Here is a 23,813-nt window from a genome sequence, read left to right as displayed (position 1 = left end):
GCAATAAAACTGCCTGGTTCTTGAACCACATAAACTCTTTTTATTAGTGAGAAGCATCATATAGATACTGATTTATGTGTCTTTTGTGTAAGTATGGGAAATAGTTAGCCAGTATATAATATTTATAATTTACAAGAGATTTTAGAAAAAAAATTGGCGAATGGATTGCTTTGAATCTTGGTAGGAAAGGCTAATGCGACTGAAGCAAATTTTTAGAAAATCCAACTGGTGAGTATATTAACAACACACAAGTGATAATAGGCCAAACAACAGCCTGCAAGGAATGAATAAACCAGTCACCAAAATTAAGATTTGCCTATGTGATATGATCTAATGGAAATAGTTTAAATTAACACTTATGATTAAAATCATTATTAATTTCTTTAACTTTAAAAAATTTCAATTACCATTGACATACAATAGTGATTAGACATTTATATGACTTATGAAGTTATCACCCCCATAAATCTAGTATCCATCCAACACCTACATAGTTATTACAGTATTATTGTCTATATTCCCTATGCTGTACTTTACATCTCTGTGACTGTTTTTATAACTGGCAATTTGTCATCTTAATCCCATCCCCCTTTTCACCTTTTCCTCAACCCCCTCCCATTTGGCAATCATCAATTTGTTCTCTATATCTATGAGAAATCATTATTAATTTCTACTAGAGGCCCGGTGCATGAAATTCGTGCATGGGGGGTGGTGGTGTCCCTCAGCCCAGTCTGCACCCTCTCCAATCTGGGACCCCTTGGATCCCTACTAGGATCGGGCCTAAACGGGCAGTCGGACATCCCTCTCACAATCCAGGACTGCTGGCTCCCAACTGCTCGTCTTCCTCTGCCTGATTGCCCCTAACTGCTTCTGCCTGCCAGCCTGATCATACCCTAACCACTCCCCTGCCAGCCTGATTGACACCTAACTGCTTCCCGGCTGGCCCGATTGCCCCTAACTGCCCTCCCCTGCTGGCCTGGTCACCCCTAACTGCCCTCCCCTGCCAGCCTGGTCACCCTTTTAACTATCCTCTCCTGCAGGCCTGGTCTCCCCCAACTGCCCTCCCCTGCAGGCCATCTTGTGGCAGCCATCTTGTATCCACATGGGGGCAGCCATCTTTGACCACATGGGGGCGGCCATCTTGTGTCTTGGAGTGATGGTCAATTTGCATATTACTCTTTTATTAGATAGGATGATTAAAGCAGTCACTGACATTTTGGGTGTTAAAAATCAATCATTTAAACAATTTGAAATACCAACTACTTTTAAAGTTTTAAAAAATTTACCTAAGCATCTTAAGTCAACATCAGGCACCCTGTTAGACATTTTACATAGACTCTCATTTAATCCTTTCAACTTTGTGATATGAGCATTACCAACCCCTTTTATAGATAAATAAAACAAGGGTCAGAGAAATTAAATAATTTGCCCAATGTCACAAAACATTTCTTCTCTTTATCAAAGAGAACCAGAATTCTCTCTAAGCCAGATATTTTTTCTCTCTCCACTACATCAGATAATTACCTTAAAAAAAAACACACAAAATTAGCCCTACCCAGTTTGGCTCAGTGAATAGAGCATCAGCCTGCAGACTGAAGGGTCCTGGGTTCGAATCCTGTCAATGGCACATGCTCAGGTTGCAGGCTCGATCTCCAGTAGGGAGCATGCAGGAGGTGGCCTATCACTGATTCTCTCTCATCATTGGTGTTTCTATCTCCCTCTCCCTTCCTCTCTGAAATCAATTAAAAAAAATATATATATTTTTAAAGTTAAAAACCCCACAAAATTACTTAAAGACATGTATACAATAGTATTCTGGTAACTGTATTATTTTGCTTCTCTCTATAAATTTGTTGAATGTTGCTAATTAAGAGTGAAGTTAAATAAACCTTATATAGCATTGTAAGATCTATAATGATGATTTTTGTGTATTGTAGAGGTACTTGTACATTAGCGCTTGCTGTATGGTACTTGCTAATGTTACTTGTTTTGCTAATTTGGTCATATATTTCAATTTCTGAAAAAGTTGCCAAAAGCTGTTAAAAGGGAACAATGGGCATATTTTTAAAGTTTAGTAAATCAAAACAACATGGGCACATGCTAAAGATTAATTTAGGATCATTTACATATATGGCATCCAACAAAAAAAAAGAGGTGCTTTTTTTTAAGTGTAGAAAAAGGAATGCAACCTATTTCTTGCAAGGGCATATGAGCGGATCTCATATCCTCACACATGGCTTTGTTTTCAAATTCTTGAAAGGGCAGAAATTCTTCTAATTTAAAGGTGAGGCCATGGAAAATCTGGAACAGCTGTAGAAAACCGTAGAGGAACGCAGTGCCACGGCCACTTTTTCAGTTTGCGACACCACCCCAGGGAGCTCTGACCCTCTGCTCACCACTGTTCTGAATTAGCAGAGAGAGGCCCCCCTAGCCCCGTTGCTACAAACGAGATGCTTCCATGAAATTAATTGTCTCATTAGTTGATCCGCCTCAAGGATGCTGAGTGTAGAGAGGGGCGCAGGCACCCGTTTGGACTCACGAGAGACTCCAGGCTGCCCACGGAAGAAGGCTGAGCAAGGGGCTGCCTTCTGCTCACTGGATAGTGAGGCTTGGGGAACAGCCGTATCTCCACAACGCTGTCCAAGGGGCCTGGCAGAACACATGGCCATGACTTTCTTCAAGGTCACGCCAAGTTTAAGTGATTTTTACTGCCCCACATTCCAACGTGTCCTTCCCTATCGATTCACTTCCCCTGGTAGGTCATCACTCTACAGTTATGGCATTTTTATGAGGTAACATCTCATCCCCTTTCGGTAAAAATGGTGCTGCTACATTATTTTTGGAAACTCCCACCAGTCACTGTCAGGCACGGAGGGGTTTCCATCAATGTTGAGGGAGGAGTTGGAAAATCCTGTTCTCAAAAGGGACAGGTTAAAAAAAAAAAAAAGTAATCTTCTTAGGACTTGTGTTTTCAATGTCCAGAGACAAGTTCCCGGGGGAGAACAGCAGATAACAGCGAACAGCGTGTTGTCCGCCGGGGAGGCCTGCGCGTGGAAAGTAGGTTAAGCTGGAGTAATCAGCTTGCTCTGGCCGTAAACAGCGCACACAGCTATGCGTTTCATCAAGGTCAGCTGGCCAGCGCCCACCAGGACTGGGGACTGAAACCGCTGGGCTGAGAAGCCAGGAGCTACCTGAGCTCTGATACCTGCGAGGGATTATGTTTTTGCCTGGGGTGGCGGCGGCGGCGGCGGTGTGTGTGTTGCCAGTGCTGTCAGAGGGTTCTCTCCCTGCACCCACCTCTGCCTCCTGGCTGTTTTGATGAGGAGGAGACACAGTTTGGAATAGCGGTGGAGGTCCCCTGAGTTTTGCAGCCAGCCTCTGAAGTAGCCACCAGTGTCTCTCTGTTTCCCAGCAAGAACGGAGTGTTGGGGGCCAGGGGGGGGGGTGGGGGAGGGGGAGGCTTGCTCTGTCCACGCTAGAGAGGCTGCACACCCAGGGGGTCCCCCCTGCCTGCCCTGAGAGCCGCTTTCTCTGGCTCCCGGGAGAAGTGGGCGGGAGCAGTGAGGACAGACATCCCGCCCCCCGCCCCAAGGATGCCACCCCTCACCTGTTACTCATCTGCGCTAGATGCGCTTGAGTGCTGCCCTCTGGAGGCACCTGTGCCCCTAACTGGCCCTCGGCCCCGCGAGCACAGCATCGGCCCCGCCCCGCGGGGGAAACGGGCTTTCAGGGTCCCGCGGGGAGCCGGCGTGTCCAGGTGCGAAGGGAGCAGCGCTCCTTGGGCTCCCGTTTTCTACCAGGAGCTAGAAACCGTGACTCTTGTATGAAATTCCTGATTATTTTTCAAAACTGGCAACCTAACTCAGTTAAAGAAAGAAGAACAAACAAACAAAAAAACAGACCGTGGGTGATGTAGACAATTCCTGTGCAAATTAGAAAAAAGTACCCCTTTAACGGGGGGGGGGGGGGGGTGGGGGGGGGGGGGGGGGCAGCCAGAGCCTGGGTGCTGGTCCGATGCGCCTCGGCGGATCCCTGGGCGCCGGCCTGAAGGAGGAGCCGTGGCTGGGCTGCCCCCTCTGCCCGCGCTGCGGGGCGCCGCCTGGAGGGACCCGGCCCCGCAGGCCGCCCTCCCCAGCCGCCCAGTGAGTCCTGCAGCCGCCAGGCTACACGCCAGGTTCTGCCCCGGGGCCCCAGGCTCACAAACCCCGGGGGATGGAGGAGGCAGCCGGAGAGCAGAACAGCCATCGCCAATGCCAGGTCTCCCCTTGCGAAGGGACCGTGACATTTAAAATGTTCCCGCTCTGACTCTCACGCCTCCTCTGCCTGGTGAACCTTGGAGCAGCAGGCAAGGTTAGACAGTATTTTTCTGAGGTTTTTTCACTTTATATGTGAGAAATGTGAGAAATGTGAGAAGCATTTACTTATTTATCTACTTTTATCTTTTTATTTTTTGGTATGCTTCATGTACTTTGTTTTAAAAGCTTACCTGTACTGGTCTACTTTGTGTCAGATCACTTTATAGGATTATTTCTAATTCTGCCCTGGCCAGTGGCTCAGTTGGTTGAAGTGTCATCCTGTATACCAAAAGGTTGTGGGTTCGAGTCCCAGTCAGGGCACATACATAGGTTGTGGGTTTGATCCCTGGTCAGGGTGTGTGTGGGATACAACCAATCTCTCTCTCTCTCTCTCTCTCTCTCTCTCTCTCTCTCTCTCTCTCTATCTCTCCAATAAAAATATATCCTTGGTGGAATAAAAAAATATTTTTAATTCTGGCAACATACTGACAACGTAATAAAATTCCCCTTAATTTGTAGAGAAAGATTCTAAGATTCAGAGAAGTAATTTCCCCCAAACCAGTTAGGAAATGGCTCTGTGCTGGGCTGCAAACCTAGGTCTGCCTCACCAGGAAGCTGTTGCTGCCCTAAGGTGATATGATGACTCTGTTACTTCTACCTGAGATGGCAAAGCTTTGTCTTTTCTCTCGAATACGAGAAAATTTCCTACTTGGTGCCTTCTCCCCCCTTTTTATTTCTTGGTAAATGCGAGAACAGTTCTTTTACAAAGCGAAAGATGCGTCTGGGCAGTTATAACTTTGAAAATGACAGCACCAGGTGAACATATCCCAATGAGTGTTGTTCCTTCACAAATTGGTGATTGGATACTTCTTCCAACAATGCTGACTCAGAGGTCCTCCGTCACTACCTTTCCGGTGCCTCTCTTTTGGAGGTGCCTTCATAGCCAATTTACAAACCATTTAAAGAAATTGGGCGCATTCTCCCAGTGGCATTTACTGTTTGAAACCTCAAGTGATTATATCCAGCTTCTCCAGCCACTCTATTAACAAGCTTTGAGTACACATAATTTGGGGCTATTTCCAAAAATTAATCCCAGTCTCAGTGAAGCTAGATTTGCCTCCAGAAGAATATGCCGGAGTTTTTAGATAGTCTACGAAAAAGGAGTCCCAAAAATATTCTGAGTCTAGAAGCACCATCGGTTAAGTGTGTGACCTTGAAGGGGACGCATGTGTTGTACTGGACAGGTCCTGACAAGTTGTTTAGACTAAACAGAGTGTTAGGATGGTGGATGGTATTTAAGCTTTGAGTCTGAACTCAAAGAGGCAGAGAGATTGGGTTCAAATCTTCCCTTTACCACTTGCTAGCTATATAGCCATTCACAAATTACTTAATCTCTCCATGCCTCAGCTTTCTCTTTTATGAAATGGAGATAGTAATAGAATATGTAGAAGCTCCTAGAACAGTGGGTGGTATGGAGTAAGTGCTATTTAAATGTTGGCTATATATTAAAATCACACATATCGCCCTAGCCTGTTTGGCTCAGTGGATAGAGCGTCAGCCTGTGGACTCAAGGGTCCCGGGTTCGATTCCGGTCAAGGGCATGTACCTTGGTTGTGGGCACATCCCCAGTGGGGGGTGTGCAGGAGGCAGCTGATTGATGTTTCTCTCTCATCGATGTTTCTGGCTCTCTATCCCTCTCCCTTCCTCTCTGTAAAAAATCAATAAAATATATATATTTAAAAAAAATATAAAATAAAATCACACATATCACCTTTCTCATCACCCTGAATTATAAACATATTAGGCAAGATCAATAATAAGTCAGGCATGTTTTCTATAAGTAGTCATCATCAGCTGTAGTATTAAAATATTCTTATGTAGGAAAAGTAATTTTGTTTGGTTGTTAAAATCAAAATGAAATCTGTGAGTCTAATGGTTCTCTATCTAAATACATATAATTTTATTTTACATCCAAGAAACCCATATGAAAACAGAGATTCCTGGTATGGCATCGCAACATCAAAAGCCTGAAATACCTGTGGAATCTTGGAAAAATATTCATCCAACCCATACCTCTGCACATTTATGATAGGAACATAACCAACATCAAATGAAAAGGGAACCCACTGTATGGGAGAATGTATATTTGGCAATGATCCATCTGATAAAGGGTTAATTTCCAAAATATATATATAAAGTACTCATACAACTCAACAAAAGGAAGACAAACAATCCAATTAAAAAATGGGCAAAGGACCTAAATAGACACTTCCCCAAAGAGGACATACAGAAGGCCAACAGACATGAAAAAATGCTTTATTTTAAAGTCATTACTCATTAGAGAGAGGCAAATTAAAACAACATGAGGTATCACCTCACCCTGTCAGAATGGCTACCATCAACAAATCAACAAATGACAAGTGCTGGTGAGGATGTGGAGAAAAGGGAATCCTAGTGCCCTGCTGGTGGGAATGCAGACTGGTGCAGCCACTGGGGAAAGCAGTATGGAGTTTCCTCAAAAAAATTAAAAATGGAACTGCCATTTGACCCAGCGATCCCACTTTTGGGAATATATCCTAAGAATCCTAAAACACCAGTCAGAAAGAATATATGCACCCCTGTGTTCATAGCAGTGCTATTTACTATAGCTAAGATGTGGAAACAGCCCAAGTGCCCATCAGTGAGTCTATAAAAAAGCTGTGGTACATGTACACAATGGAATACTATCCCGCTATAAAAGAAGGAACTCTTATCCTTGGAGACAGCATGCAGGGACTAGGAAATTATTATGCTAAACTAAATAAGCCAGTCAGAGAACGATAAATACCACATGATCTCACTTATATGTGGAATCTAATGAACAAAATAAAATGATGAGCAAAATAGATCCAGAGACATAGAAGCATGGAACAGACTGACAAATCTCAGAGGGAGTGAGTAGGGGAATGTGGGAAGAGATTAACTGAAGAACTTATATATGCATATATACATAGCCCCTGGACACAGACAATAGTGCGGTGAAGGCTTGGGGGAAAGGGCGGTGTGGGAGGGAGAGGGACAATGGGGGAAAAAGAGGACATCTGTAATACTTTCAATAATAAAGGTATTTTTTTTTATTTAAAAAAAGTAGTTTTGGATTAGTTGTATATATTGCAAAGTCTAGGGCAATCTCTAAAAAATTTAAGTAAGTATAATTGATATGCTGAGAGAGAATAAAAATGGAATTATATAAAATCCTCAATTAAAATCAGAGGCAAAAACAATGGAATTAAGAAAGAAAGAACAAGAGCAATGAATAGAAAACAGTAATGAATATGGTAGATATTAACCCAACTATATCAATAATTACTTCAAAAATGAGTGGTGTAAATATACCAATTAACAGTGACTGACAGCGTGGGTAGAAAAACAATACCCAAATATATGTTGTCTATAATAAAACCCACTTTAAATGTAAAGACACAGATGGATTAATAGTAAAGGAACATAAAAAGATAAACCATGCCTACACCAATGAAAAGAAAGCTGAAGTAGCTATATTAATTTCAGACTGGGCTGACTTCAGAGCAAGGAAAATTACCATGGATAAAGAGGGGCATTACATATTGATAAAAAGGTCAATTCTCCAAGAATACATATAGTATTAACATATATGCACCTAAAAACAGCATCAAAATACATGAGATAGAAACTGGTACAACTGTAAGGAAAAATAGAGATGAATCTACTATTATAATTGGGGACTTCAACACCCCTCTATCAGAAACAGACAGATTCCACACGTGAAAAATCAGTAAGGCCATAGTTGAACTCACTAGCACATCAATCTACTGGGTATAATTGACATCTATTATACTTCATCTGACAGTAGTAAATTATACATTCTTCTCAAGCTCATGCAGAGCATTCACCAAGATAGACTACATTATGGGCCATAAATCACACCACAACACATTTAAAAGAATAGATGTCATATAAAGTCTGTTTTCAGGTCACAGGGAATTAAGTTAGAAAAGATGACAGAAGAATAGCTAGAAAATTGCAAATCTTTGAGATTAAACAATATACTTCTTTTATTCACCATTTTAACCATTTTTATTTATTTAAAAAAATCTTTATTGTTGAAAGTATTATATATGTCCTCTTTCCTCCCTCCCCCCATTGACCCCTTCTGGCCTGCCCCAGCGCTGCCCCCTCCCACCCCACCCCTGCCCTCTCCGCCTCAGGCCTTCACCACCCTATTGTCTGTGTCTATGGGTTATGCATATATTCATACAAGTTCTTTGGTTGATCTCTTTCCCACCCACCCACCCACTCCAGCCTTCCCTCTGAAATTCAACAGTCTGTTCCATGCTTCTATGCTTCTGGATTTATTTTAGTTCAACAGTTTATTTTGTTCATTAGATTCCACATGTGAGTGAGAGCAAGTGATACTTGTCTTCTCTGACTGGCTTATTTTGCTTAATGATAAAATACTTAGCATAATATTCTCCAGGTCCCTCCATGCTGTCCAAAGAGTAAGAGATTCTTCTTTTTCACTGCTGCATAGTATTCCATGGTATAAATGTATTACAGCTTTTTAAACAATATACTTCAAAATAGCACATAGGTCAAAGAAGTCTTGAAAAAAATTAAAACATAGTTGGAACCAAATAGAAATGCAAGCACAATCTATCAAAATGTGTGGGATACAACGAGAGCAGTGCTTAGAGGGAAATTTATAGCATTAAATGCATATATTAGAAAAGAAGAAAGATCTAAAATAAATCATGTAATCTTCCACCTTAGGAAACTGAAAAAAGAAATGATATATCTGGGATCAGGCATCGCTAGGAGGCCCAAGTAAGCTGCATGAGGAGGAGGCACCCCATGTCATCCACCGAGTTGCACCAGAGCTTATTCCTCAGCTCATATGTATGACCACATGGGGTAGTGGGTCCCCTAGGAGCAGCTGTTGGAGGAGTAAAAAGGCTGACTTGATTCAAGGATGGGTCAACTTGGTCTATAATTGGACTACCAGAGGGGAACCAGAGAGATAGCAGTGAAGGGGGAAATCTTCCCGTGTGCAGAATTTTTTAAAAAAAATATATTTTATTGGTTTTTACAGAGAGGAAGGGAGAGGGATAGAGAGCCAGAAACATCGATGACAGAGAAACATCGATCAGCTGCCTCCTGCACACACCCTACTGGGGATGTGCCCGCAACCAAGGTACATGCCCTTGACCGGAATCGAACCTGGGACCCTTCAGTCCACAGGCCGACGCTCTGTCCACTGAGCCAAACCATCCAGGGCCCATGTGCAGAATTTTTGCTAGTGCACTTGGTTATCCACTTTGTATGGAAAGAGTAGTGGCCTGGGATTAGAATATATATGGACTCAGACAGTGGTGACCAACCAGAACTTTAAGAATAAAATTCCCTTTGCTGTCCGTGTCTCAATTGGGGCATTTGCTTTCTTGATATTAATACAGCTTTGATACTCCAATATTTTCATTCTTGGCCCTGTGCTCCCCTGTTTCTCATCTGTCCCACTTATCATTAGAAATCAAGGGCTTATCACTGAGGTCCCTACATAGTCACATGAGTTTCTTTGATATATTTCCTGCTTCTTTATTGGGACCACTTGTAATAACCCAGGGAAAGGTACTTTAGTTATTCCCAAACTCTATAGCTTTGTTTCCTCATTGGCAAAAAATGTGTCTGTAAATTCTCTCTGAAGTCTTTTAAAAATATTTTTTGTTGTTGATTTCAGAGAGGAAGGGGAGAGAGAGAGAGAGAGAGAGAGAGAGAGAGAGAGAGAGAGAGAAACATCACTGATGAGAATCATTGATTGGCTGCCTCCTTCATGCCCCCTACTGGGAATCAAGCCCGCAACCTGGGCATGTGTCCTGACCTGGAATTTAACTATGATCTCCTGGTTTATAGATCAACGCTCAACCTCTGAGCAACACTGGCTAGGCTCTCTGAGTTTTTTGTTTTCTACCTTTGTAAAGACTAGGATATGTGTCTGACCCAGCCAGACATGGATGATTAATTTCTCTTAAAATTCAAATGTCTAGACCTGCTCTAGTCTTTTCCCCTCTCCCCCTTCACCTTCTGTCCCCCAGAGTATAAGCTAACTGAGAAACAAGACTAATAGTGCAGTACGAGTTTCTTTCTTAGCTGTGAGTGGGATTCAGAAATATTCCGGAGCCCCCTTCCTTGGTGTGGGGTGGGTTGCACCCTCAGGGGAACTCTTAGGTACTGGGCTGCAGCCTCCATGGTTGATCCCAGGTGTGTGAGCAGCCTGAGGGCAGGGCTTCAGCCCAGGTTCCTGATTTTCATTTCTGTCTTCTGATGGGCCAGGTGCCAGTCCAGTTGGCTGGGGCTCTGACCCTTACTCCTAGTTTCTGCCAACTTTCTTTGTTTGGGATATTTCTGCCTTGATCCATATGTGGATTTTGGGGCCAAAACTGGTCAACAGGATGCTAGAAAATCCCTGCTTCCCAGAATGCCACACTCCTCTTGCTCTCAGATCCGGCCCTTCACACTGATGCTGGCCCAAATTGAACATGAATTCTCTACAGCTGCACCTGAGTTCACACGAAGACCTTGAACCTGAACTGTTAACATTTGCAGCCTGGGTGAGTGCCCTGCCTGGTGCCAGCCACCTCAGTGAGATTCTCACAGTGAGTGCCCACATACCCATCACTTCAGCTAGTCCTCCTGCTTTGACAAATTAGTCCCTGCTAATGAGAATTAAGTCCAGAGTAGCAGCTCCCTGATTAAATTCCCCACCCTCTGAAGGGTAAAATTGCTGGCAAAACAAGTGACAAATTCTCTAGAACTTCAGCATTTATCTTAATGGGACCTTGAGGATTTAATTTAGGTTTAGTTGTAACAAAAATACCTTGCCTTTTTAATAGTTTTGCTGTGCATTATCAAAAATTAGTCTAGGCCTCCATCTCAACATATAGGGTGTCCCCCCAAAATGTATACACATACTTTGAATAATTATAAAGGCAGTGTTTATTAAAATATGTTTTATTTTCAAAATTGAGCTATTGGCTGTTAAAGTGTGTATACATTTTTGGGGGACACCCTCTGTGGGTGTATATATCTATAGCTATATAATAAAAGCCTAAGCGACCATTACGGCAGAACGACCAGAATGACTGGTCACTATGATGTGCACTGACCACCAGGGGGCAGATGCTCAACTCAGGAACTTCCCCTGCTGGTCACTGTGCTCCCACAAGGGGAGCGCCGCTCAGTCAGAAGCCGGGCTCACAGCTGGTGAGTGCAGCAGCAGTGGCGGGGGCCTCTCCCGCCTCCGTGGCAGTGCTAAGGAACAGCGAGCTGAGTGGTAAGGAGCAGTGAACAGGCGAGCAGTAAGGAGCGAAGGGTCCCAAACTGTGAGAGGGATGTCTGACTGCCGGCTTAGGCCCGCTCCCCATGGGGGGTTTTGGACTGCGAGAGGGTGCAGGCCAGGCTGAGCACCCCCCCACACACACACACACACAGTGCACAAATTTCATGCACCGGGCCTCTAGTATATATATAATTTTCCCATAATTGTATTATTTAAATTTTCCCTGACTTCAGATTTATAGATATTCAAAAGGGTAGGTATCTTCTTTCAAAGCAAGAAAGGCTTAATTATTAACAGAAAACAAATAATATTAACACATACACAAGCCACAGTGAAATAGTTTCCTGGGATTATAAAACAGAGAACTACTTATATGCCAGACATTCTGACATCAACTATATACCAAAGGCGGAAAAGTATCAGGTATCAAGAACTAATGTAGTCTAAGAATTAGCAGGTAGATAATGGCTTGTAATAAACCTGTAATTAAATGACTACAGTTATGTTATAGTAGTTAATAACTAAACACTTGTTGATCTTTCCAAGGACAGATAAATACCTTAAAATGTATTATATTTTTGAGAATTTTCTAAACTAAGATCTTACATTTGTAAATATTTACTCAAAATCATTAACTAGCTTATACAAAAATATATATATTTTTTGCCTTCTTCATTCCTGATGAGATTTTTCTGCGATTACACTACATTCAGACACTGCCAGTTGTCGACCAATATTTCCCATTGTTATGCCTCCAGCAAAAAATATACATGGTAACCAAGAGCAAACATAGAGAAAATCTAGAGAAATCCTATATAATAAAAGCCTAATATGCTAAGTGTCCAGTCGTACAGTTGGCCACTCAACCAATCAAAGCATAATATGCTAATGATATGCTAAGGCTGCTTAACTGCTCAATATGACGTGCACTGACCACCAGGGGGCAGACAGTTGACTGGCTGACCAGTCGCTATGATGTGCACTGACCACCAGGGGACAGGCAGTCGACAGTCGACCAGTTGTTATGACGTGCTATGATGTGCAGATGCTCCAACTGGTAGGTTAGCTTGCTGCTGGGGTCTGGCCAATCGGGACTGAGTGAGATGGGCTGGACACACCCTGGAGCTCTCCTGTGGTCCCTCCCTGGCTGGCCAACCTCCCACATCCCTCCCCGGCCCTGATCGTGCACCAATGGGGTCCCTCGGCCTGGCCTGCGCCCTCTTGCAATCTGGGACCCTTCAGGGGATGTCAGAGAGCCGGTTTCAGCCTGATGGTGGAACAACCAGTCATTCTGACGTGCACTGACCACAGGGGAGACGCTCAATGCAGGAGCTGCCCCCGGGTGGTCAGTGCACTCCCACAGGGGGAGCGCTGCTCAGCCAGAAGCCAGGCTCATGGCTGGTGAGCACAGCGGAGGTGGCAGGAGTCTCTTCCGTCTTCACGGGAGCGCTAAGGATGTCCCGTGAGGGCTCTTGGATTGCGAGAGGGCACAGGCCGGGCTGAGGGGATCCCCCCCCCCCCCCGAGTGCACGAATTTCATACACCGGGCCTCTATTATATTGATAAACACCATTATAGACTAGCAGTTGAGTGACCAAGGTTGCCAAGAAAGCAATTCCTACTCCAAGGCCAAAACCAGTTCGAGATCTATCGGAAGTCCACCACAGTCCAATGGAGAGTGCAGCCAGTGTGAGAGACAACTGTACGTTGTCGTCAAAGTCCACTTTAGCACTGGCATGATTTATACCAACAAAGGCGGCTACGGTGGCACCGCATTACACTGGAGCACTCTCTGTTAAATTTATGTGGTTCTCCTAGATGCCTGTCAATGCAGGGATATAATAACCCAATCACCGCAGACCCCCCCCCCCCCCCCCGCCTCCACTATCTTCTAAAACAGTGGTTCTCAACCTTTCTAATGCCGCGACCCTTTAATACAGTTCCTCATGTTGTGGTGACCCCCAACCATAAAATTATTTTCGTTGCTACTTCATAACTGTAATTTTGCTACTGTTATGAATCGTAATGTAAATATCTGTGTTTTCCGATGGTCTTAGGCTCTACAACAGCGGTTCTCAACCTGTGGGTCACCTAGCAGGGTTGCCTATGAAGTAGCAACGAAAATAATTTTATGGTTGGGGGTCACCACAACATGAGGAACTGTATTAAAGGGTCGCGGCATTAGAAAGGTTGAGAACCACTGTTCTAAAATCATTGGATAGCTTAAGCTCTTAAGTAAATTGCACTTCACTTGGGCCGATATGAAATGTTACTTTTATTCTGTGGCCCATGGATACATTCTGGCTCTGGATAACCCACCGTGGATGATTTACACACACATGAAGAACCATTTTGCATGTGATGCAGTCTGGGAAGAGTCTAAGTGGTACAACTGAGCGCCACCTAGAGGCACGCCTGTAGTTTAGAACAGTGTCCTTCCCGAGCTCAGTAAGTGGCTGAACCGATTTCCTTCACATCAGGATGCAGTTGTGGGAGAAGCCATGGCTAGGATACCTGCTGGCTGATTCCACCTCATCATGCTGGAGCCATGACTCGAATGTCAGGGAATAAGAGACGAAGGAAGATCATTGAAGACCACCAAAGAAGTGACAAGGGGACCGCATGGCTGTTTGTCCCAAGAAGCTATTCTGGGTTCAGCTTCATGGATGCCCACCCAAGCAGAGCCAATTGGTGGGCAGACGGAAGGTTCAGGGCCCCTTTTTTAAAAAATTCAACCCAAAGTACCCCAGAATGAAGAAACAAAACTCACATTTGAAAGCATCTTTAAAATTCTATACTTGAGCCAAACATTTGGGAATAGAAGCATCTAGACAACTTGGAGGTGAGAGGAGGGAGAGAGCTGTCTTCTGACTCGGGGTTTCCCAGAGCAGAAGCGGGGAGCCTAGCGAGTCCCCAAGTCCCCCACCCGGGGGTGGGGGGGGGTGGGGGGTTGGGGGGAACCGCAGGCTTTAGTACAGGTTGGTCTTTTGCATGATACGGAGGAACTCTTCCTCGTTCACTTCGCCGTCTCCATCCCGATCCGCTTCGTTGATCATTTCCTGCAGCTCCGCGTCGTTGAGGTTTTCCCCCAGCTCGTTGGCCACGCGCTTTAGGTTCCTGAAGGAGATCTTCCCAGTCTCGTCGTCGTCAAAGAGCCTGAAAGCCTTCAGGATCTCTTCTCTGGTGTCTTTCTCGGCCATCTTTTGAGTCATCACGGCCAAGAAGTCATCGAAGCAGATTCTCCCGGTGCCCTCCTTGTCCACCTCGGAGATCATCTTCTTCATCTCTTCCCTCTTGGGCTCGAAGCCCAGCGCCCTCATGGCCACCTTCAGCTCCTTCACGTCGATGGTCCCGCTTCCATCGGCATCGAAGAGGTCAAAGGCTTCACGAACTTCTTGCCTCTGATCTTCAGTGAGTTCAGGCTTAGGGCCCGCCTTCTTTTTCTGGCTGGTCGAGGCCACACTTGGCTTCCGAAAGCTGGAAGCCATCGTCCCGCAGCGGTGACCTTCTTAACGGCGGTCCCCCTGCGCGCGCCGGGGCGCCCCCGCCTGGAGCGCAGGCGCAGCCCGGCCTCCACCTTCCCACACCCCGGCGGTGCGCGCGCTCTCCAGCGAGGCCCTGCTCACTGAGCCTTCCCAGGCTGCGGGATCTTATTTCGTTTTGATCCGCAGCTCCCTTAGGGACCACCCAGTTCCCACCAGACGAGACCTGCTCTGGCACGAGCTGCCTGTAGCCACAGTTGTCTTCCGTAGCGCACTGGCACTTGCTCGTCTTTCCAGGCCATTTGTCAGAATCTGCAGGACCAGGTGTTTAGGGTTATTGAGAGGTTCTCCCTCCCTCTTTTCCATACTAATTTAAAAAAAAAAAAAAGCCCTCTTGGTCTGAGATTACTCCAGGGTAAATTTAGGATAATCAAGATTGGGGTTGAACCCTTGGCATTACATGTGGGGGAAGAAGGAGGAGAGAATATTAAAAGTCACACCATGTGTTCAAATGGACATAAATGGAAAACAGATAAAAATGGAAAAAGTTATGTATAAAATTTGTAGAAGTTTGTCTCCTGACATTACGCTCAACAATAACAACACTTCACTCGTTTATTTGGCACACACTGGGATATGAAATGTAATATCCAACTGTGTGATTTACTCTCCGTGTTTCAATTTTATATACTCAGTATAATTGCACTCGAATAGTGGTCATGATTTCATTCTCTAGGCTTCTGATTTGGAGAGACGGGTTAGAATACTGCATTCTGGTATTCGGGCATTTTTTTTTTTTAAATCCTCTAGCAGCACATTACTCTCGCTGTTTATCATCCAATCAGGCCAGGCTGAAACCCACTCTCCGATCGCCCTGCTTGGCAGTGGACACAGGCGGATGATGCAGAGCAGGTTGGGCTCAAAATTGCCTCCTGAGATTGGAGAGGCAAGAGGAAACTGGAAGCCTTTTAAATAAAAAGAAAGAAAAGTAAGCCCATAAAGGAATTGCCTTTAGAATTGCTCTATATTTCTTTAACTTTTATTAACAGTTAAAAAAAAAAAAAAGCTGACTTTTTTTTGCATTATTAAAAAAAATCTCAATTTATCTCTACTTAACCTGTTACAAGAGGTTTCTTTTTAAACGGTTTTTGTATCACCAGCATCTAGAAGAGTGCTTGACATATAGTAGGCAAATTAATAAATACTTTTTAAAAACATGAATGAAAATTAATGTTGGTCTTAAAATACTTTTGAATTGTCAAAATAAAACAAACAAAATCCCCCAAAATGTAATTATGCTAGGAGTATTTTACAAATTTTGTGTTGTTTTTATTTTTTAAACTTTTAAAAAATATATTTTTATTGACTTCAGAGAGGAAGGGAGAAGGAGAAAGAGACAGAAACATCAATGATGAGAGAGAATCATTCATCAGTTGCCTACTGCACGTCCCCTACTAGGGATCGAGCCCGCAACTCGGGCATTTGCCCTGACTGGGAATCGAACTGTGACCAGGTCCTGGTTCATAGGTCAACACTCAACCACTGAGCCACGCGGGCTGGGCTGTGTTGTTTTTATTTTTATTTACTTTATTTTATTTTGAGGGGCGGTGTTATTTTTAAATGGGTGATCAGATTTTGTTTACATGGCATGCATGTTTAATTAGCCAGATCTCACTACCTTCCCTAGCCCATATGTGACTTAATGGACAGAGGGCCTGGGCACAGGATTCCTAAAGGTCAAAGAAATTTACTTGGGCCCCTCACCCCGACCCCAAGTACCTGTTACAGAGGTGTTAATGCAGAGTGGACTTGGGCAAGTAGACACTCCAGCTGCCAGTCTCCCAACACTGCCAACCCTGCTGCTTTCTTCACCAGGTCAACCTGGGATCTTATCCTAAACCCATGCTTGATTACCTCTGTGCCCTTGGGAAAGTCAGTTAACCTCCCAGACTCAGTTGAAGCATCTGCAAAGTAGGTATAAGAATACAGCTTCTTAAGACGGCTCCTGTGCATGTGCAGGGAGCTACTCCAGGGACAGTTCTCTAGTGGGTCAAAAAGGGATGGGAAATCGTTAGTTGAAGCTGAACTCCTCCCAGACATTGTTCATTTCTTTTGACACTGCTCCTTGCCCACATTCAAGCCAAGCTGTGCTGTGTTGGGAAAAGCTGAAGGATAGAGGCTGCCTTATACAGAGCTGCATTTGGGACAAGCTGAGCTCAAAGCAGAATGGTTGTCATGGTTTCCAGATGTGTGCAATCAACAGTCACAACGAAGGGCCACCGAGAGCTCCCTTCATAGAAAACAGGGCCCTCAATCGGAGTCGGCTCTTGGTGGAGGGTTACTTTATGTTCATAAACTGTCCTCTGGTGTAAAAAGGAAGGACATTTTACATTGATTGTATGCCTAGGATTGAACTTGCTCCTCACATTTGCTGTCCTTTTTCATCGGTGCCATCATTTCCCATTTTGCAGATGGAAAAAAAAAAAAAAAAAAAAAAGAGGCCTAGGAGAGGTTTGTAACATATCCAAAAGTACTCGGCCAATAAATGGCCACTCTGGGATTTAAACCTTGGCCTGTCTGAGTCCAGTGCTGAGGCTTTGTTTACATCATGCTGCCTTCTCCAAAAGTTGATGCTAACACCAAAATGTAGTATCACTGGGAGGATGTGACACTGACTTTCTTCCTTAAACCTAACAATAATTAAATATCTTGCCTAGAAAGGTTTTAACAAGATTTTGTAGGATCTCAGACAGGGTCCCATTCTGGGGCAATTCATGGAGAGAAAGAGCAGTATGTGTGGTATTTACGTTCGTCTTTAAATCTGCTTCACGTCATTCCCTGCTTTCAGCTCCAGGTATAAGTTTAGTGGCAAACAGTCTGGGCAAAGTGCACTTCATCGGCATTAGTGAGAGTCTATATCACACTGTGAAAAATCAGTTTAATTGCTTTAATGTCACTTTTCAAGTTCTAATAAAACTGACATAAAGTAAATGAGATGTCCTGGAAAATCGATGGATATGAACAATTTTGTTTTGTTTCTTGCACTTAAAATTCTTTGTACAGGAATGTCCTAGGTAATATACGAAATCAGCAGTTGATTATCTGAGAGAGGGAAAAGAGATGGTTGTTTAAATCTGGTCATGGAAGCTTAACAGCTGGGAGGGAGGAAAAAAGAGGTGCTGGAATTTCACAACAGGGTCTGGGGTCAGCTGAGACCAAGGGAAAGGACCCATACAGTTTGCTTATTCTAATTGTTTGGTTTTCTATTTGACTTGCATGGCATGAAAAATGCGAGCCTCGGGAGCCCTTTAAAATTTAAGTTGCACTCAGCAAATTCAGCAAATTCCAGGTACCACCCAAGGCAGAAAACATGCATAATAAAATTTCTTTATTGCTACCTATTTACTTTCCAACACATGTAGAACAGAGAAAATACAAATGCTTAACACTTCTACTAAGCAGGACAACTGTGCCAGGGTGGGGGAGGGGTGACCCCCAAACCAACACTGACAGAACTAAACTATTTATTCTTGAATATGCGAAGCCATTTACAAGAACTGGACTGAGCAGCAAGCGTTTTACAATCCCGGTGGTCTCTGACTGAGATTATGAGTTCAGTACAGTGACTCAGCCCAGGACTTTTTGGCAAGCCCAGGAACAGGCTTCAGTGTCCAGCCAAGGGCTACATAATTTCTCATTCCACAAACCCCAGAAATAAAGAACTACTCCTCTCAGATATAAAAGCAGACTGTGTTTTAGAAAAGCATTTACCAGAATCTCACTCTGCTTCCCAAACTTTCACCCAAATACTCCTAGTAGGAAAGGAGATCTAAAGCACTTCCTTGGGACCCAGAGAAACATTTGGAAAAGGCCTCTCACAGCATGAAATGTCTTTAGAAGCCTGTGTTTTCTCTTAAAAAAAAAAAAAAAAATGAATTGTTCTGCTCTGTAGCACATTTGCTGGTTTTATTATGGTTCCGAATGACTGACCATTGAGCAAATTTAATTCCCTTTGGAGAAAAACGCACTACGCGTGTGTTTGTGACTTTACGTGTATCCTGAGGACATGACCAGAGGCTAGCAGAACTTATATTCTTTAGCAAACTCGGATCTAATGTGGAGCTTGAGGTGAAAAAAAAAAAAATAAAGATCAACGATGTTCTCCTCCCCACCCACCCAAGTTCCTCTCCCCTTACACATCGTTTGGATTCGGGAGTCAAAGAAGAGAGAGGAAGGACCTGTGGGGAGCAGAGAAAGGAAGGCGAATGGATCTCCAGAGCATTTTGAACTTGAGAGGTGAAGTGAGAAGAAATGCATCCCACAAAAGAATGACTGCCTGCTCATCCCAGAGCCTAAATTAGCCCAACTTGAGCATTGCTTTGATGGAAACGAACTGAGAAGAGACACGATCTATGTTGATACAAATTCAAAGCAGAACCTCACAGGATGTATGACCCAGCAGTTCACCACGCCATACGAAATCTGCAGAGGGCCCACCAAGTGCAGGCATACAGCAGAAAATGCAGAACCAAGAGGCCTGGGAGTGGCGTACTTGGATTTTTAAAGTATCTCAGAGGCTAAGCTATTGGTGTACTCTTTGGTCCACCTTCTTTCATTCTCTAAGCGGCTTCAGCTTCCAAAGCTGACTCCTCTGTTAAACCGAGGAAAATTTTCCGCTCACTGAAGGTGGAAAGGTCAAAAGCCCTCGGGGGTGTTAGTAACACAGAATGAGCCAAGTAAGCTGCATGTTCTGCGTGCATTTAAGGATTAGCAGAAACCTTGAGAGTTTGTGCCCTTTTAAAATACATTGAAATTCAAATTAAAAAACAAAACAAACAAAATAAATGTGCAGGCCCAAGAAAACAGATCTTGTGGAAAACAGGTCCGGCAGAACTTGGCCTACGGGCTGCGTGTTCTTCCTCCAGTCCTTGTATTGGCCACTTCTTCTGCTGGGGTTCAAATAGTAAGGATACATTTTAGAGGAAATGACAGAGCCAGAGGGGGAATTGAATTCTAGTCCAAAGTCTCATCATGCCTAGTGCCTTTTTTTTTTCCTTAATAAATTTTTATTGATTTCATAGATGATGGGAGAGGGAGAGAGAGAGATAGAAACATCAGTGATGAGAATCATTGATTGGCTGCCTCCTGCACACCCCCTGCTGGGGATCGAGCCCACAACCCAGGCATGTGCCCTTGACCGGAATCGAACCTGGGACCTTTCAGTCTGCAGGCCAATGCTCTATCCACTGAGCCAAACCAGCTAGGGCACGCCTAGTGCCTTTAGCGCAGCATAAAAATATCTTAGGGAAGGATAGAGCATGCTGTGGAGACAGCGGCTGGGGGAAAGTGAACTACTGCAGATACAGCAATTATTTTGTTTTGTTTGCTCCCCTGAACCAGCCTGGAAGGAGAGGAGCCCACCTGCTCACCATGTCGCTGTGTCCTTTTCACCAGCGCCCCTTTGGGCCTAGAGAGCCCCTATGGTTGGCAGTGAGGATAGAGTCTTGGAGGCTACCCCTGAGGTCCTGTGCACGGCACAACGAGGGATCAGAATAGCTGGGACTCCGACCTTCTGCCGCAACAGCCGTCTCCTCCCCAGCTCGTTGGGAATTGGGGAAACCAGCTGAAAATCACAGTGATGTATGCCTTTTATGAAGAAAGGACTTGCATTAGCAAAACATTCTAAGAAGTGGATTTCAAATAAAAAGCAGTTCCATGACTGCAATGTACATTTAAAACTAAGCGTCTGAACTAGCAAATTACAGTTCTACTGCATTTCAAAGTTGAGCAGTTGTGTCAGCAAACAAAACATCAAAAGAAACCAGTAGGTCATGTTAGTCTCTTCTGAAGCAGCAGCTAGAAATCCCTTCCTCAACAAGTCACCATATTACAGCTCCCTCCTGCTAAGCCTCCAGATAGGAAAGGGGGTGCAATTAGGGCAGGAGGAGCCGATGCCGCTCTCATCCTGTCCAACTGGCACCTGACCATCCCCATGGGGGCTTCTCATTTAGATGTTGGTTAAACATCTTTTGAAACTCAGTGGGTTCAGCACCCAGAATTGCTGGCTTTTCTACTTCCCATCATGTTCCCCATTTGATACTTTGCATCTGCAAAGTCCTTTCCCAATTCCTTTGGTTTCTGGATCATCCTTATCTGAAATCCATGTTCTTTTGTTTTTTTTTTTCCCTTTGGCAAAAAACACTCAGGATTCCTTTTGCCCTGAATGCTGCGCACGACACGAAGCTTAGAATGGGAAACTGGGTCATTTCTTGTGCTATTGTTTTCAATTACACCTCATACACAGTGCTTGCCTGCCAGGGTGATCTCAGGCCCCATGGCATTAGTGTGAGCCCACAGTTTGTTAATTTTAAAGTTCCCCGCATCCTCTAAGAACAGATTTCCTACAGGCGCTTTGAAAAATAATATTTTAAGGATAACAGATGGGAATGAGGCAAGGGGAGAAAGAGGAAGCAAGTTAGCTCTCAGATATTAAACTCACACTTCAAACTCATCTACCGAATTCGATGGAAAAAGGCGGGCGTATATGCATGTCGCCAGAGACCTGTCTCTGTGAATGTATCAAAATTGTGAGTATTTGGTGAATCCTAAAGGGAGTGACAGACCGCATTTAGACTCTTTTTTTCTGCGTTAAAAGTGAACATCCCAAGTTCCCAACACAGTCGAATTTTAGAAACTAAAGCATAAACAATATATTTTATGCTTACATATTATTCTAAATAAAGGAAGGATGCTTGAGAATTCCTGATTCATTAAGGATTAATTTAGAATATACAAAACCCAATAAATTTGAATTTAGTATGTGGGCACTCCAAACATTTACAAGGCTAGGATTAACGCCTAGATAAATGTAACAAGATTAAGAACATTTTTAGGAATTGTATTCATTATCTTAGTAGTAGAAAGCAGCTTCGGGGGTTCAGAATATGTCTCCCCAAAAGGTGCAACTCTGGCATGCAAATTATTTCTAGCTGAAATAATCTGGCCTTCCCTTTTACTGCCTAAAAGAATTTAAGACAGAGGGCCTGCTCCAGGAAGGCAGCTATCATCATAGATAACTATAGACAGGAAGGAACCTAGTGAAGCCCGTTTGATGAGAGTCCTCTCTGTGTCCCATTTTTTCCCAAGATGGCCCAGCAAACATTTGTTTACTAAACATTAACTCTTTTCATCCCCCTGTAAATTTGCCTTACTTCCTTGAAGTCCTAGACCCCTTTTTCCCCTTCTTGGTCCCGAATGACACATACACCTCATTTAGCTGCAAGGGAGGCTAAGAAGTGAATTCTTTATTCTGGGTGGCCACGCTACAAGTTTAAAAATCTGTTATTATGGATGAAGCCTCTGCACATGACTCATGTGCATATTCCTCTTAGTCAGACAAACGTGAGTTTGCAAAATACATCTTGGAGAAACCAGAGGTTATGACCACTGAACCAAGAGACCTGAGTTTTTGTCCATATTCTTCGATTTATTTTCTGTGTGAACTTGGGCAAGTTGCTTACGTATTGTGCACCTATATTTCCTCATTTGTACAACGGGTAGAGTAATAACTCCCTTTTCTGGGTGTTTGTGAGAAAACTGAGATTGCAGTCAGGAAATCACATTACAACACATAAAAGATGATGTAAATATAGGCTGGTTTTAGTTACTGTGTAAGTGTAAAAAAATAAGCCAGTGATGGAATGATTCATTCTGTTCTGTTACTATATTACCAGACAGATCCACCTACTTGTGACGTAATCCAATTCACCCCATAGGTGGATGAACTCGGAAACAGTGATCAGCATCATGTGAACATTTGCTGCTTAAACGTTTGTGCTGAAGTGTGCTCTTGCAGATAATCTCCTTTCATTTCATTTCACCATTATTTCTTTCTCTCCCGAAGTTCATCTACTTCTGGAATTTATCCTTTTAAGAATAAGTCTGAAGAGAAGAAAGGAGGGGGGGAAGTTCCTCGTGATTCTTGTTATGTGAACCTGAGGGACAAAAGTGCATTCTCTCTCCCCATCAATAACCTAAACTTTCAAACATGGAGGAATAGTTAAGGATTCCTTCTGGACTATTTTAAGGAGCAGATTTATTAGTTCTATAGCATCTCATAATCCTGAGGTATTTAGGAAAACGACATTCTTTGGATTCTGGAACCCTGGCTGTTTCCTTGAGCTACTTCAAACCACGCAGCTTGTGCTGACAGGGCACTCTGTGGGCCAGCAGTGTTGTTGAATTGTAAGTAAATAATCTTGAAACAAATCCGTGGTTGACACACTGTCATATTATGTTTACTGCTCCAGAGGGGGGATTTATTCTAAGGATATTGAAAAATTCCATTGCTGTTTGAAGGAAGTGACAATCAGAATCACCCATAAATTAAAGTGACTGCTCTCTGTACATAGATATGGTCCAAAACATTGCACACACACTAAAATGTCATATGCGAAATAGAACAGTGCTGGATAAAAATATATAACATTGCTAAATAAAAACAGATACTGTGGATCTGACAGATGTTTAAATTGCCAAGTTTGGCTTCAGCTAGCATCGTACTTCTCCCAGGATTAATAAACATGGGAGTCCTGAAGTAGAGCAGAAAAAGTAACTTCGGTTCAACTGCATCCTGCTTTGTTTTAGCATAGATTTCATGATGTAATTTAGGTTGCTTTTTAAAAA

The 23,813-nt window shown here is 43.7% G+C and overlaps 2 protein-coding genes across 2 annotated transcripts; both read right to left on the bottom strand.

The window, feature by feature from the left end:
* Positions 1-12,318: 12,318 nt before the first annotated feature.
* Positions 12,319-22,400, bottom strand: LOC129150880 (insulin-induced gene 2 protein-like). Its single transcript, XM_054723977.1, has 3 exons — positions 22,388-22,400; positions 13,189-13,405; positions 12,319-12,457 (listed from the first exon to the last, which is right to left on the bottom strand). The coding sequence occupies exons 1-3, from the start codon at positions 22,398-22,400 to the stop codon at positions 12,319-12,321; spliced, it is 369 nt and encodes a 122-aa protein (XP_054579952.1).
* On the bottom strand, positions 14,413-15,184 carry CETN1 (centrin 1). The gene has a single exon (XM_008160135.3). The coding sequence runs from the start codon at positions 15,132-15,134 to the stop codon at positions 14,616-14,618; it is 519 nt and encodes a 172-aa protein (XP_008158357.1). The 5' UTR covers positions 15,135-15,184; the 3' UTR covers positions 14,413-14,615.
* Positions 22,401-23,813: the final 1,413 nt, after the last annotated feature.

The sequence above is a fragment of the Eptesicus fuscus genome, chromosome 12, assembly GCF_027574615.1.
Source record: "Eptesicus fuscus isolate TK198812 chromosome 12, DD_ASM_mEF_20220401, whole genome shotgun sequence".
NCBI classification, from domain to species: domain Eukaryota; kingdom Metazoa; phylum Chordata; class Mammalia; order Chiroptera; family Vespertilionidae; genus Eptesicus; species Eptesicus fuscus.
Note: the sequence above shows the minus strand (reverse complement) of the source record. Positions and strands in the feature narration are given on the sequence as shown.